The sequence below is a fragment of the Alnus glutinosa genome, chromosome 3, assembly GCF_958979055.1.
Source record: "Alnus glutinosa chromosome 3, dhAlnGlut1.1, whole genome shotgun sequence".
Classification (NCBI taxonomy): Eukaryota; Viridiplantae; Streptophyta; class Magnoliopsida; order Fagales; family Betulaceae; genus Alnus; species Alnus glutinosa.
The window spans coordinates 2,488,570-2,505,362 of record NC_084888.1 but is presented as its reverse complement, the minus strand read 5'-3'; the positions used below and the strand labels follow the sequence as shown (position 1 = coordinate 2,505,362).

At 41.4% G+C, this 16,793-nt stretch overlaps 1 protein-coding gene across 2 annotated transcripts; it reads right to left on the bottom strand.

Annotated features, from left to right (window-relative positions):
- Positions 1 to 2,413: 2,413 nt before the first annotated feature.
- On the bottom strand, positions 2,414 to 15,001 carry LOC133864481 (F-box protein At4g00755-like). 2 transcript variants are annotated; one of them, XM_062300827.1, is made up of 6 exons: positions 14,762 to 15,001; positions 14,129 to 14,295; positions 13,001 to 13,420; positions 12,731 to 12,903; positions 4,215 to 4,333; positions 2,414 to 2,958 (listed from the first exon to the last, which is right to left on the bottom strand). In XM_062300827.1, exons 2-6 carry the CDS (start codon positions 14,253 to 14,255, stop codon positions 2,718 to 2,720), a joined length of 1,080 nt encoding a protein of 359 aa, XP_062156811.1. In that variant the 5' UTR covers positions 14,256 to 14,295; positions 14,762 to 15,001; the 3' UTR covers positions 2,414 to 2,717. The 2 variants fall into 2 exon arrangements, with proteins under 2 accessions (XP_062156811.1, XP_062156810.1); XM_062300826.1 differs by having other exon boundaries at positions 14,129 to 14,313; positions 14,762 to 14,998.
- Between the last annotated feature and the right edge of the window lie 1,792 nt (positions 15,002 to 16,793).

Here is a 16,793-nt window from a genome sequence, read left to right as displayed (position 1 = left end):
TTTCCAAAAAACCATGAAGTGTTCTTGAGGTTCTTAGGATTTTCTTGAGATGTGTGATGATTGTTAAGGGTTAGAGGATCTCAAAACCCATGCTAAAATGTTTTGTTTTCAATATTCCAATCTAATTATTCATAAAAAAGAGTTAAACTTGTCTATGAGTTTTCTTAGATTTCTTAAGTAAAACCAACGTTCTTGGAAACAAGAACGATGTCTTTTGTAATGGTTCTAATTTGACATGATTTATGTTTACCTATTAGAATCACCTTATAGGGTATACTAGGGAATACCGGTCGTTTCACACATTTGGTAGTTTAAACCGTTTTTCAATTATAGTGTAACTTTTACGTGATGCGATCGGTGTAAAACTAGATAACTTATCATTGTGGCCTAGTTAGGGTTTGCATGTATTGTGTATGCTTATTAGAATGTGTTGTAAAGTAGTAAGCTAGGGAGCATTAATCACTCCACGCCGTTAGTAGTGTAAACGTTTTTCAATTGTAGTTTAAATCTTTATGTGGAGTTGTTTAATGTAAAACTAGGTGCTTTATGATTACGTCTTAACTAAAGTATTTTCATGTCGAGGTCGTCGTAATGGTTGACGCCCATTACGTGCTCATATCATGCATGTTAGGAAGATCCATATAAACCTTAAGCATTTCATCGGTTGAGGAGTGGATAAGATCAATACCCTAAGTTTCCTTTAAGTTTGTTTTCATTTCCCGCTTTTCTTATTTTACTCGTTGTAGCTTCAATTCTACAACATTTGCTTTTATTTTTACTCTTAAGTTAAGTTAAATACACTCTTTAGATACCCTATTATGCAAAAACAACCCATAATCTATGTGGTTCGATCACTCTTACTATAGTACAATCGATACGTACTATTGTGAGTGGTAAACTTATAAATTTAAAATCCACGTAGCCGGGTTGCGGCTACCACACCACATGCTCTAGCTGTGGACTCTTAAGTGCTCTTGGCCGATGGTTCATGATGTTTGCTTAATTCTCGATCATTCAGGTGCCGCTTTATCTTTTTAGTGTGTATTCCAAAGAGATCAAAAGCACTCTCGGCTATGATAATTCCACGCTCAATCTCCTCAGCACACATAAGGAGCTCGGTGAAAATGTCAGGTCTTTTCACCCTTATGTCACATTAAAACAATTGGTTTGATCAAACTTTTTCTTTATCCTTTCTGTTTTTTGTTTTTAAAACAAAAATATTAATAAACAACTTAATACATAGAACTCTAAAAATTATCTTTACCTTTATGTCACACGTTAAAATATTTTTTCAAAGAAAAAACAAAAAAAAATACTCTTGAAAAACATATCCACAATTTTAGGCCTTTCGTACTAGTGAATACTATATCAACATTGTGATGAAGGGCTGACCAAAATTTGAGTCCTCATCAAATGTCAACAAAGCAAATCCCAATAATACATGTACATGGGTGAGCGAACGAAACTGAGAGGTGAAATGCTTCGTTCTCTCTCCTGAAGACATCTCCACCAATAACTATGGCTATTGAGGAGGAGGTAGTGAAATCCACTCCCTCCTCCTCCCCCTTCCCCTTTACTTCCCTCCCCCTCCATTTCCAACCTCTTTTGAGGCTCAAACCGCCTTCTCAAAGGCCATATCTGCCTCTTTGGAGGCTGTATCTACCTCTTTTGAGGTATTATCTTTGAATATCAGCTATGTTGGCTCTTCCATCACCAATCATTCAAATTCTACCTCGCCCAACCGTTCCTATCCACGAATCCATCACTTTTTTGAAGTTTTTGGATATGTTTTTCAAACTCAGATCTATCAACTTTAGGAAGCTTTACAATCAGACGCGCCACTCCACTGTGCTCATCTGCTTCACCACTTCCATTTGCCACCGGTCCTGTCTCCATCCAGCTAGCATGCGGCCCATACGCGCTTGCGAGTAGATCTCACTCGCTGGTGCATCTCTCACGCGTCAACGTGTAGACGGCTTTCTGCCATGCATTTGGCTGTTTACCACCTCATCTGCTGTCTTCCGCTCCACTGTGCTGGTTTTGCTGTTTTGCTTGTATTATTTCTAGCCTTTTTATTTTATGTCTTTTCTCAATGTTTCTTGTAGTTGTTACTCGCCAGATGTTTGGGTAGGGTTCACATCAGAATTCTATACACACCTTTAACCACTTTTGTTGGTGGCATAAGTTCTTGACATTCGTGCCAAGAATCAATAGGTCCACATCATTCATTTGATGCACTGTCTTGTCTGCTTTCTCTCGTGTTTATTGTTGGGTTGCCCAGCCCTAATTTGTTATAATTTTTTTTTTTGTTAAGCCTAAAGCTTAGCTTTGGCTTTAGTTTGTAATTCCTTTTCAAGTACATAGAGATGAACAGTGATGAACCGTTTGTCACAAAATTCTCGCTCACCTTAAATAGACGTAAAGTCTTAACAATATATTTTTTTTGATAAGTAATGTCTTAACAATTTCTAATAGGAAAAAGACTTACAATATCGTTAATACCACTACACGAGAAAAAAACAATATTCAAGGCTATACAACTCTTGATAGAAGGACTGCATAGGAAGAAAGAAGGATTTTCTGATATAATCCTTCATATGGAAAGGCCTTAAGAGACAAGAAACTTGAGCCAAATTCAGTTCAATAGCATCCCTTGTTTTGTTTTGGAAAAGGAGGGAGGGGGGGTTGTGATTAAGTAGATACAATATATAACAAATTCAGAGATCATCTGCGTCCCATGCTTCGTTTTCCTCTTCACCAAATTCATATAACATTTCCCTGAGACGTCTCTGCAAGAGATCAGCAGAGATTTCACCGGGCTCATCCTCAGGTAAGCTCGGGTGGGTATGAGGCTTGTGCTTCATGTCATTCTTCAAGACAAACTTCCCAGATGGTTCAAGAATTTCTACACCAAATGCTGGTGATAAGGACCGCCCCACAGCTTGAACATAAGATATGCTGCAATTTGCAATAAAGTGCATCAAACTTAAAACTATATACAACTTTCTGCCTTTCGTTTATTTGCAGCACAAGAAGAATGTCACGCAAAATATTAATTTGGAAAGAAAAAAATTGCCCCAATAGGCCCTTATTTTGTAGAATGCTGTGAGGGCAGAAAGGCTGGATTACAAGGATTGATTATGTAGAACCATGCATGTTATGTACATGATAGCATACAGTACTGCAATAATTATACTATCCTTGCAACAGACTCCATTGGCACACTTTCCAAAAATTCATATTCCACAGAAACTAACAGAATCTAAAGCTTAGATATGTGACAGCTAAGCCAGTCCATAGTCATTTGACACGTTCAGAATTTTATGGCTTATGTGGCAATACACGTGGCAGTACCGAATCCCCAAGACAGCAGTGAATAAGGAGTATAATCTCCATATATTATTTCCTTAAGTATTTAGTTTAATAAGGGATGTATTTTCTATTAGTTATTTTCTTCTTAGTTTATTTTCCTACATTGTGTTATAACAGCTAGACCTAATGGTTATGTCTTATGACTTAGCTGTCATCTATTTAAGTGTAATCCTACTCAAGGAATAAGCATGTTAAATATTATGAAAACCTAGACCTTTGTGGTTGTTTTAGAGACCAAGGCTCTCTCGAAGTAGCCCATATCTTTTTCTTTTGTTTCTTTTTATTATTTGATTGCATCATCATTCTCACAAAAGCTTAGGCTAATATCAAAAGTGTTAACAGGGACCTGAAAATAAAACTAGAGAAAAAATAATCAAACTACGAGATTTGAGAGCATGAGCTATTACTATAAAAATCTCCCCATGTGGATGAAATAAATTTCCAAAATTTACTGATATATGTGAAAGTGGTGGAGGCAAACCAAGCAGCAAACTGGTGACGGAAGATACAGATCTTGTTGTCCATCCTCTCCCCCTTTTATTTTTATAATTTACCTCTTGTTGGCCAATTCACAAAAATGAACATGTATGAACCGGAAGTATGAGAAAATATACAACATCACTTTTTTAAAAAAAATTACAAATAGTGGTGCATATAATAGATTATAATTTACAAGTAGCAGTGCAGTATTTTTTGTGTGTGTGTGTGTGTGTGTTGGCCTTATAGTACTGATCTTGTTGATCAAAAAATTTTGCATTACATGGGCCAACTAAATCCTCCATAGTATAACCACAAATCAGTATTAAACATAAATTATGAAAAAAGGAACGTATGAAACAAACCATATATAGAATAGGCCATCTATGTCACATCTGTGGACACTACCCAGCAACTCAATCTGCAAAATTCCTCCAACACAAAGAACAGGTTCTGGAAGCTTGAACTTCTGCAACTCGCATTCCTTTTCATGAGGAAATCATTAAGGAAGTCAGCTATATCCAAACAAGCATAAGATCAAGAGAAAGAAAAGATTTCAGATAGTGCTCAGCTAAAAATAATAGAAGACAGAAGATTTCAATTGCAAGAAAGAGTAAGTAATCCAAACTAGTATTAAAATTGCTAAAATTTCAAATGTGTCAACCAGGGTAATCTCTCAGATCATTAATAGCTTGCTTCTATATTATCCTAGAACAGTCCACTTTCCTAAAACAGAAAATTGGTTCTTAATCACTCAATAAGAATGGGAGTGCACTTCTCATAAAAGGAGGCAATTGTAAACTTTGAGAAATATTAGGGTAAAAGGCCTTAGCACTTGATGCTTAGGTTTTGATATTGATACAGTATATATAGATTTATACAGGGTGCTGCGTATATGGCATTCTACAATTACAAAGGTTTATTCTATAATTACATAGGTTAAATATGGTAAGTAGTATCCTGTCCTAAAGGCAATAAAGTCGTTGGTGTGTATGGAGAGGAATAGGATTAATGAGAGGATCCAGAGATATGCTAGTTGTTGTAGGTCTGATATGGTGAGGATATTCTGTTGTCCAGTTTAGGAAGTCTTCCTTGAATCACGGCTGACTACTTTAGGGTTTGTCTGCTGTCACCGAGTGAGGTTGAGGCTGTAGTGTAGGGTTTGTCTGCTGTAGTGGCGGCTGAGTTGGCTGAGGATGGTTCGGTTTGACTTGTATACTTAACACCCCTCCCCCTCCCACCTTGGGCAAACTAATGGGAGGGACGACCAGAAGTTTGTCATGCAAGAAACGGAACCAATCGGCAGTGAGGCGTTTGGTGAAGATGTCAATCAAGTGTGGAGAGGTAACGTAGTTGGATGTCGCGGTTGGTGACCTTTTCCAGGATGAAATACACGTCGACTTCAATATGCGTGGTGCAGGCATACGAGACTGCGCTGGTAGCCAAAGACAATGCGCCTGAGTTGTCACACTAGATGGTTGGTGGTGATGGAAGGGATATCTGCAATTCTCGGAAGAGCATGAGGAGCTAGTAGAGGTCAGCCGTTGCAAGGGCCATGATGCGATACTCAGCTTCTGTGCTAGATCTGGAAACAACATGTTGTTTCTTTGTAGACCAGGATAGAAGATTGGGCCCTAGGAAGATACCGAAGCTGGTGGTGGAGCGGCGATCGTCTGGGTTTCCGGCCCAATTAGAGTCGGAAAACCACATGAGTTGGAGTTCAACTGTGGTGTAGTGAAGGCCGAAGTCAATGGTCCCTTTAAAGTAACGAAGCACTCTTTTAGCTACTGTCCAGTGAGTAGATGTTAGGGTGTGCATGTGCTGACACAGCTGATTGACGAAGTAGGCGATGTCCGGATGTGTGAGGGTGACATATTGAAGAGCTCCAACAATGTGGCGGTATTCAGTAGGATTGGGAAGCACTTCCCCATCAAACTTGGGACATTTTTGAGCCGGCAGTGCAGGGAGTGTGGTACGGCTTGGAATCAATCATGCTGGCTCTGGTGAGGAGATCCTGGATCTTCTTGGCCTACCGTAAGTGAAGTCCAGTAAAGTCTGGATGCCAAGGAAGTAGGAGACGGAACCAAGGTCTTTAATGGCAAAGTCATCCTGCAATTTTGTCATGATGGACTGGATGGTGGCCACATTATTAGCTTTTTTTTATATAAGTAATTGCAGATTTTATAAATAACAGCGTAAGGAGCCCCTAATACACACTGAGTATACAAGAAACAAAAACCTCACTACCGACCCACCCCAGACAACAACCTACAAAACAAAAACAGCCCCTAAACCCCTAAAACTCACACCCCTCAAGCTTATCTCCCGCAAATGCTCCTCCTCATGGGCAGAGAGGTAAGCCACAGTCTCATCCTCTTACCCCTTTTTCCCAAAACCCCACCATAGAGCCAAACGGGTGACCCAAACGTTGATGCCAAACCATGTTAGTGGTTTTGACACCAAGTAGGGTAGTGAACCCGCTACATTTATTCAAAGACTTGGGATGCAGTTTGATGGGATATAGCCCATCCTCACTAGGGCCATGGAGCAGCACTATTCCACTCAAGTTATCATTCACAATAAAATCAACATCAGTAAGAGCAAACCAGCTCTTATTATCTTTGTAGAATTTATTAATAGATAATAAGTTTGCTGATGCCGAAGGACAATACAATATGTTTTTTTGATAAGTAAGTGCATATTTTATAAATAACAGCGTAAGGCACCCCTAGTACACACGGAGTATACAAGAAATAATAGCCTCAACACCGACCCAAGCAAAACCCACAAGAAACCCAATACCCAAAAAGAAAAAAGAAAAAAAAGAAGCCCCCGACAAACACCCAAACAAGACCCTAAAGTAATCCAACCCAACAAACCCCCCAAAACCCACATGAACTCCAAACAACCCTCCCAAACAAAAACACCCAAAGACCCAAACCCACAGAAGCCGAAAACAAACCCAAAATACAAGGAAAATCTAGAGCTACAAGGGGAAAAAAAAAAAAAAAAAAAAATTTGCAACGGTGGCGACGTGTGAAGCCACGCACTCCGGCAGTGGTGCATGGAGCCACGCGCCCAGCTGCAGATGTCGGAGAGCCAGCCGAAGGAGCGGAATCAGCTGAAGAAGCCCATAGAGCGGCGCGTGCGTGGAGAAACGGTCCCAAACACCGTAGATCTAACACTGAAACTTTGAAAACACCTTCGGCCACGCGCGCCGGAACGGCCCGTGGCGGTCACCTGCAGCTGCGCCGACTATGGGGAATATCCGGAACACCACAGGAGACCCCCGGTGAGGCACGTGCATGAGATGGAGGACCCAAATACTGTAGATCTACAACCAAAGGTAAAAAGGAACCAAAATAGCCACGCACACTGGCGCGGCAGCCACTCACAGAAACGGCGACGACAGTGATGATTGGAGCAAGCCGGCGAGGCCACGGGCGGGGCATGAGTGCGCCGAAGGAGACCCACCCAGCGTAGATCTACTCCGAAGATGCAAAGAACCCAAAGCAAAAGGCCAAAATGAACAAGAAAAGCCACTAGAGGCCTAGAGAGGAAGGACCCGGAAGAGAAGGAGGAGGGAGGGAGGTGAGCTCTCACCTCCTCACAAGACAAAACTGAGAGGAGGCGAGAGGGTTTTTTGAGAGGGAGACGAGAGGTTTTTTTCTAACCTTTGTGTTTTTGCAGCATGTTTCTAAGCAGAAAATTATTAGATGTGGATGCAGGAGAATGAACTAAAGAGGAACCAATTTGTTGGATATGCAAACCTGCTCCATTGCCTACGCCAACTGTATCGAGTCCATCAAAAGGCTGAGGATTGGTGAGGTTGAATGAATCTGCAATGACGTGTGTGTTTGCTCCAGAGTTGGCTAGCCAGTCCTGAGTGGCAAATTCCTCATTGGCTTGAGCTGTCATGGCAGCAAGTTGCATGGGAGGATGGCGCCCTTGGCATGGTAGCAGTCCAAGGCACGGTGGCTGGTTTTGCCGCAGATCTAGCAGGGAGAGTACTGGCGTGGAGGAGGAGATGGTGGCTAGCGCTTGGGAGAGAGAAGGATTGTGAAAATGGTTGTGGGGTGCTGACTAGGTGGTTTGGGAAAGAATCTTGGTTTTCTGAAGGTAAAGTTGTTACTGTAGGAAGGTTTGGTGCGGTGAGCATGGAGGGCAAAGGAGCCAGCCTCAAGAGCATTGTTGTGCTGTTGATTTTGGAGTAACATTTCATGGCTAAGAAGTTCAGATTGAAAATCATGGAAGGATGTTTCTTGGTCACGTAGGGTGAAGGCAGTAGTAACAAAGGAATTAAAGGTTGGATTGATGCCATTGATGATGAGGGAGATAAGTTCATCATCATCAACGGGCTTACCTACTGCAGAAAGTTCGTAGGCCCAAGACTTGGCTTGGTTAAGATATTCAGTGCAGGTCTTATTCCCTTACTGCAAGCTTTGCAACTAACATTTGATGTGGGAAATTCTGGATCGGGATGTGGCAGCAAACCGTGTTGCCAGGTTACTCCAGGCAAGCCGTGATGTTTTTAAACCGTACATCAATGGCACCAAAGAAGGAGCAAGAGAGCAAATGATGAGATTCAGTAGTTGTTGATCTCTGCGCAGCCCTGAAACATAGGCTGGATTTGGGATTTGAGCATCACCAGCTGCATTGGCGATGAGTTTCAGAGGACAAGGATCCGTTCCATCAAGTAAACCTTGGAGATCATAACCACACACAATGGGCTCGAATTAAGCGAACCATCCGAGATAATTAGGTCCCTCAAGTTTGATGCTTCCAAGCTGTGTGACGTTGGGCATCAAAGAGGCAAGATCAGAAGGTGCGGAATTGGTGGCAATGAGAGAGCATTGGCTGTTGGGTGGCTTTGATACCATGTAAACTTAGAGAAATATTAGGGTAAAAGGCCTTGGCACTTGATGCTTAAGTTTTGATATTGATACAGTATATATAGATTTATACAGGGTGCCGTGTATATGGCATTCTACAATTACAAAGGTTTATTCTATAATTTTTTTTTGATAAGTACTGAATTTTATAAAAAGCAAAAAAGCGCCCCTAAGCATACAAGAAGTATACAAAAGGCCACCAAAACTAGAAAGAGAGGGGAAGGGAAAAAAAAAACCCGAAAAACCCAAACAGAAGGAAACCCAAAAACCCTTACAAAACCAGCCCACAAAACCCAGAGACTAATACATCACATTAGGCCGCTTTGCCTTGCCCCTGCTAGAACTACAACCTTTGACATCATAATTAATCGAGCACTCTAAGTTCTTCACTTCACGACTCCCTTTGAACTTAGAAGAGGAAACGGAAGCCTCTAGACGATGCTCCGCATCAATTAGAGTCATGAAGTCTAAAAAGCCCTTCACATTCCCCTCGTGGGAGACCCCAAAAGTATTAAAACAGAAACTAAGATCAATCGCTACCCCAAGAGGACCACCAATCTCTTCAAAACCACCTCCTCGCGAAGATTCACCCACCTTTGAAGAAGACATCAAAGGCGGGCACCCAAGAACAGACTGGACCAATGAGAGTGGAACCACACCCACTTCTGACGGAGGAAGAGCCGCGCCGCTTGGGAGAAGGAAGCCACGCCGAAGGAGAGGCTGATAGCCCTCATCTTGAGCAGGTTTAGACTTTGCAGGAGCTGACAAGGGCTTGGAGACAACCCCACAAAACGGCCCAGAAAGCTCATTGGGAATACTGAAAGTCTCAAGAGCCTCTGCAAGCAAATGCTTATCCAATTAGCCCACCATATTCTTCCGAGAGTATTTAAGCATTGACTTGGATTCCGACGGATAAATAGGTGCGCCAAACTCCGATATCACAGGGAGGGAGTAACGCAGCCTTTCACCTAGAGCGTCCGAGCCTAAAGAGCAGTCGCCGAGAGCTGGATCAAACCCAACAAGAGCCGGAGAAGGAGCCATCTCAGACGAAGGCAACAAAGGAGGTCCCCACCCAGAACTGACCTCACCAAAGCAGAGACACCAACACCCTCAAAAACAGAAGTATCGGCCGTCGATGACACGTTTGAAGCTTCAAAACTGGACGGAGCATAGGACTTATCCACGAGTAACTCCATGGCAGAAAAAACCGGAGGATAGGGAGAGGAATGCTCTTTTAACGCCGGAAAAGAGGCTGACGAAAAACCCACAACTTTCGGCACCGAGGAACCCGAGCCCAAAGGGACAGAACCCATACTCGCGTCAGATCCATGAACCGACGCTAACCCACATTTCTTAGCCTTCTTAATGTAAACCACTCTTATAAGACCCGACTTACTGGTCTTTTTAGAAAAAGACCTACAGCCCACCCTTCTAGACCTAGCCCTAAAACGCATTCTGCCCAACCCAAGGCAACACTTAATCCTGCCCATGCTCCGCTTCAGCCCATCATAGGAAACCTTGCCCAAATCGCACAAGCCCAAAGAAGCCACTTTTCAAAAATAACAAGAAGCTTCCTGAATATCCCCAACTCCTGCACTGCAACGTCACCTACAGCCTCAGCAACATCGACTGCATCCCGCATCTTGGAACACGCAAGAAGGTCCTTACCCAGAGGACTGGAAGAGGAACACTCCAGAGCGTAGCAGTCGACCACAAGGCCTTTACCTATAGGACCGAAGGAGGACCTTTCCAAATCGTAACAATCCACCACTTGCCGGAAGGGCACCGACTCCCAATCCAGCGAATAGATCTTCTCCAACTCGCACTAGACCGCCGCTGCCTACTGAACCAAAGGCTCGCCAACAACCGGCGAGCCCACCACCTCTGTGAACGACAAAACACCCGCAACCTTGCCCAAACTCTTCTCCGTCGGGACGCCACTAAAAGGAGACGACACCACCGAGGTTCCAAAGAAAGCCAAAACTTTACTCAACTCCCCATAAACTTGCCGCCAACCCCGCCCGTCAAGGCCTTCAGGAAATACAATCATCCCTCTTTGACCACCCACAGCGTACACCGCCACCTCCAAGAATCGGCCGGAGCAATTCCCACATCTCCGAACGATGGTCACCTTCGAGCCCTCTCTAAAAGATTTAACAAAATTTTTGAAGCCCGGATTTTGCAACACCTCTTCCACCATTGACAATAACCAAGCAACACATCCTGTGCTCAGCCGAATCCACCCTGAGAAGCCTTTCCTCTTCTCCGCCACCCTTAACTCAAATGACCCTTCCACTACCGAGAAGATGAAGGACTTAGCCTCCACAAAGAACCAGTTCTCCATGCCCTACCTCACACGACAACCCCCGAAGGGGTTCGCAACAGCCCACCGCCACGCCTCACATGGCTGAAATTTAGAGAGACGCAAGCTTCCCAGAAAAAGATCTCTTATGGTTGCAGATCCTCTCTTGATTTTCTCTGTATTTTGATGGCCGTGAGTCAGAGACAAAGGAACGCAAAAAATTATTCTATAATTAAATAGGTTAGATATGGTAAGTAGTATCCTGTCCTAAAGGCAATACAACCGTTGGTGTGTATTGCGAGGAATAGGATTAATGAGAGGATACGGAGATATGCTAGCCGTTGTAGGTCTGATATGGAAAGGATATTCTGTTGTTCAGTTTAGGAAGTCTTCCTTGAATCACGGTTGACTACTCTAGGGTTTGTCTACTGTCACCGAGTGAGGTTGAGGCAGTAATGTAGGGTTTGTCTGCTGTAGTGGCGTCTAAGTTGGCTGAGGGAGGTTCAGGTAGTCTTGTATCCTTAATAGCAATTACCATGGAAGGATCTGTAATGCAGCTTTTATGGCTTGAGAACAATGCTATTTTCTGATCAATGGTTATTCCACCATTCCTTACCACAATAGGGTGTACATAAAATCCATTACGTCTTTTGTTATAAATCAGTTAATCCATATGTTAGTTTACTAACTAGGGTTCTTTCATGCACACGAACTCAAACACAAACAAAAACTTTACAGAACATATATAGCTGTCATTATGCCTAAGTTCACAGTATTGCTGTCCGCAATCACATCTTCTGTATCGGATGCTGGTATTGAAGTCTGTTTCACAGCTTGTGATTGATTCTGGGAAGCTTTAATCACCTCTCACAGAGCAAGAAGACTGAAGGAACCATTACATTGCTTAGCATACCCCAGTAGCTATGGAAATATTGCTATCAACTGCCCGGAGCATGTCCTATATGTGCAAACTATAAATCCTTTCATCCTAAGCTTTTGTGGAGGGGGATGTGTCAATACGTGCAGACATCAGGTTCACTCCAAATCCTTTCATTGCTGAAGCTTGTCCAGGGAGGTATTGTCAAATCCAGCAGCTTCTTGAATTCGCTTCAGGTCCTTGATGTGATGAAGGAGGTCAGGGGCAAGTCGTTCATATCTATAGGTATGCTTATAATTGACAAGTCATAACCACTTTCAACTTTCCAAATAAGTTGCAATAAAATATAAGCATAAACAGTGTTTCACATAGGGCAGCCAGATGGGCTGCTATATTCAGGTTCTGGGAAGGTGATCAGCAATGGACTGCCTAGTTGGGTTGACAGCTCTGTCCCTTCCCCAATCCTTAGTCTTCTCTCTTTTTTCGGTAGAAGAAGAGAGGGGAGAAGGGGTAATTAAAGTGCTTAAAAACTATTATGGCAGAATGGAAAGCAGACCACAAGAAAGAAACATATTTTCAAGCTAAAATCAAAAGGAAAGCAGATTTGGTCGGCAAAGCACAGTGTACTTTTAGTCAAGGACTTTTAGTTAAGTGTCAACAGAGCAACGCCTGTAAAAGATCACACTTCAGCTCCTTAATGGTTGTAATGAAATAGACATCCCTAATCCCTAAAAATCCCCTCACACTAGAAACCACCTAAAATAAAATGTAAAAGGAAAAAAGAAAACAGAAAGTAGTCTAAGAACACACCTGAGCCATTGGAAATTCTTGCGAAGTGTAGGTCCATACGAACTTGTCATCAGCAGAACCAGGAAATGAGTCACCAGGGAGATCACTCCCTACATCCGCAAGGCTTTTGGGATGACCCATTCGAAATCGCACAGATCTAGCCGAACATATAGGTAAACCGAAATGAAAGTAAACTGGACAAGTAAAGATATCACATCATCATCAAAAGATGTGTAAACGGTCAAAACAAACTGGAAGAGCATATAGTTTACAGAAATTTTGACACTACACCTTGGAAAGGGCGTATATTGATCTCAGTAACAACACACAACTCACTGGCCAACTTGTATATTAGTGTCTCAGGTATCGCAGGATTACTTTGTCCTTTACTTGACCAGTACGAAGCCCTCCGTTCAACAACATCTGCTGGTTGTAGAGTATTTTCAATGCTTTCCTCTGGATAATTATCAGTGCTAGATGCACTAATTGCTTGTGAAATGCAATTCCCAACAAGAAATGATGTACAATATCGAGCTAAAAGAGCATAGACCCTATCATCCCTTTTCAAAGATTCCCATTCCATTTGATAGCTAGATCCGACTTCAACAAGCTCTTTTTCGCTGCCATTGTTCAATTCAATAACACGAGCAACTCTAGATAACTGAGGAAACATTCGCAAGCAGAACTGCTTCCAAAGACCATTTGCAATTACTGCAGAACATCAAAAGTTCAAACCAATCATTATCTTTAGTCTCTGCTGCAACTGAACCCCTTTGAAAAAGAGCTTTCAATAATTATTTTTCCCTTAAAAGTTACAATCACATAGGTTATGCAAGAAGCACAACATATCAACCAAAGGTGATATCACCTCAGACTACAACTCTATGAGAAGAGGTGGCAAAAAATACTGGGCATTGAATTCGTTATCTTTCTTTTCCCTTTAAGAAAAAATAGAAAATACACATCTGACAAAATGTTTTACTATCAAATAAAATTCTACCACCCATTGTCCATCCGCTCTCCAGCATCCAATTTTTACAACTTCACTTAATTCATCTATTCCCCTAACGAAGTAGGTTACCTACTTAAACAATGCCTCTTTCTAATTGTTCCTACATGTTACAAAGACAACCAGAATGATCAAGTTTTCTATTTAAAGTTAAGTACAAAAATATTTATCATATATGGTAATCACTCATACCAAAAAGATGTAAGTAACAATTACTACCATAACAATCACTCATATAAGCCAATGAGCTTTAGCTCAAATGGTGCTTCCCCCCTTTGTAGCAAGGTGGAGGCTGAGGTTGTGGGTTCAAGTCCCACATGTGAAACTTACCAATAAAAAATTAAAAAGAAAAACAATTACTACCATTGTTGTATGCATAACTAAAAAGACATTTAACTGTTTTAGCTCACCACAATGTCGCCAAGACCGTGAGACGAAACTAGCACGGAAAAGATCAGACGGATCCTCCAAATACGTTAGAATCTCCGAAGACAGGTTGGGGCCAAGCTGATCCAATAAATCCATACGAGCTTCCATGTCAAGTAACTACTCCAAATTATAAGCCAAACCCAGTTGTCTGTCCAACCTTCAAAGCCTGAATTAGCATTTACAGACTCAATTTATCAAAGCTTACGGTGATAGCTTTAAAAATCACACAAACCCCACCCCCCTTCATGAAAATGCCCATCAAACTTCTACAGAATTACCAAAACTCTCAACCTCATCACAAACCCTTATCTGTCCAATACTGCAAAGCTTACAATTACGGTAAATTTTCACTAATTCAGGAAAATATCAAATTTAAAATAAAGGAAAGGAAGAGGCTAAAAGGATTAATTGCATTGACAAAGAGAAGGAGTCATTCTTTGTTTTTCTAGCAAGAAAATGAAGCACAGACACTTTAGAAGAAAATATTTTTGAAAGATCTTTATTTATTTGCCTAAATTTCGGAATACGAAATGGAATAAATTAAAGCAAATGATCACCAATTTTTACATGGAGACAAGAAAAAGTTGGATTTTTCTTTTCTTTCTTTGTTTTACCTTTGTTCATCAACAAGGAAGTGTCTCTATGACGCCCAAACTCAGAGAGAGAGAGAGAGAGAGAGAGAGAGAGAGAGGTTGTTGGCGATAATCGTAACCGAGAGTGATGGATTGAGTGAAAGGTAGCCAAAAAACGACAGCGACCAAGCCTATTTAGTAAAAAAAAAATTAACAGAAACTCCATCTTCATTCATTCAAAAAACAAATTCCAAAAAGCGAAGTTACACGGAACATAAAGACTTGTAAAAAGACTCTTTAAACACAAAGCCATAAACTGACTTGTAAGCAACTACCAAAACAAATATAAAGATTACACAACAACAATAAAGAACACCTCTTTAAAATGAAGCTCAGTAAAAAAAAAAAAAAAGAGATGGCAGCTCTAAGCTAAAAAAAGTTGTAAGATTCAGCAATCCTTGAACATATATCAGGCAAACAACAAGAACTAACCTAAAAAAGCAAAAAATATACAATAATAAAAACCAACAACTGAGGTCCAGTCAAGGGAGGGGAGAGAGTGCCACCAATAGGAAAAACGTCTAATTCGCCAAAGGCCGCTGCAAATTGAGGTGGGGGGAAGGCGGGGGAGAGGCACGTAACCGCCACGTGCCAGAATAGCGCCTGGTGCGTGCGAGCCACGCGCCAATGTGCTAGGGTTGGTGGGGGACATGCTGGCTAGCGGGAGAATTGGAGGAGTCCGGCGAACCCAATGGTGAGGCCCATGTTGTGAAATAATAGAGAGGGAAGCGTATAGATCTAAATCCAAATATTTCAACTTACAACCCTCTCAAAAATCGCACAAAACACAATGACAAAAGGGAACCACCGGTGAGTTTAGTGTTGGAAAGGGAAGAAGAACCTCAGAAGAGACGGTTGGTACAAAAAAAAAAGGGGGGGGAGGGAAGCTTCCCTCCCATGGCCGAATAATAGGGGAGGCCTAAGAGAAAAAGGAGCTTCTCTCTCTAAACTCTCCAAACTTAGCTTTTCCTTCAAGCCTATTTAGTAATTGAATTAGGAAAATGCTTGGGTACCCACCGGGATCCCACCACCCTTGCATACGTGGCTTTATTTATTTATTTATTTTCCTTTGAATCCTAAAACGCGTGGGGGGAAAGTTTTTTCATTTCCCCTCCCAACGTGTTTCCCTCTCTCTCTCTTCTTTGGCCAATGGTCTCCCTTCATCGGGGCCATCTCCACCATCCGTCCTTCTCTCTTCTCTCTCTCTCTCATTCGTCCTTCTTTGGCAGCGTGTTCTTGTCTTCGACAACGTGTCCATCTCCAGCGGCGTGGCCGTGTCTTGTGTTTTTGGCATTATTCAACTGCCTGGTATTCTCTCTCTCACATTTTTATGGTAAAAGTACACATACCTTCAAAGTTATCCCTAATCCCTCATTGTTGATATCCTTTCATACTACTAATTGCGTTAATATTTCATATAAACTATAAACAAATAATATATATATATATATCAAGATCTCTCAATAATAAAGATATCCATCATAAAATTATATAATAAAAAAATCTGAAAAAAAAATTGTTTATTATTATTATTACAATCAATCCTAAAATATAATTAAGGAATAATTATCATATCGTATATTCTAATATCTCCCATCAAACTCTAGTTTAAATATTTTGAAAGCTTGAATTTAAACTTTATTTTTAGACTATAGCAGCCAGCAATGGAAGCCAAAGATGGTGGCCAAAAACTAGCTAGAGTTAGTGACGGCAAGTGACAATGACTTGATAACGGCAATAATGACATGAAATAGGCCTTTAACAACAATATGCCAAAAATCTTGGGCGAAAATAGAGTCAACGATGGGGCTAAAGTAATAGATAATAAATGGGTGAAATGAGGCCAACTATAAGCCTTAAGTGGGTCTAAGTCATCAAACAGTACTAGAAAGGTGTAAAAATTGGGCCAACAATGGGCTAAATGATAGCATCAATAACAGAACCAAAAAGGTTCCATGACTTTGATCGACAACCATCTAAAACAAAAGATAAAGGAACAAAATAAAAATTGCAA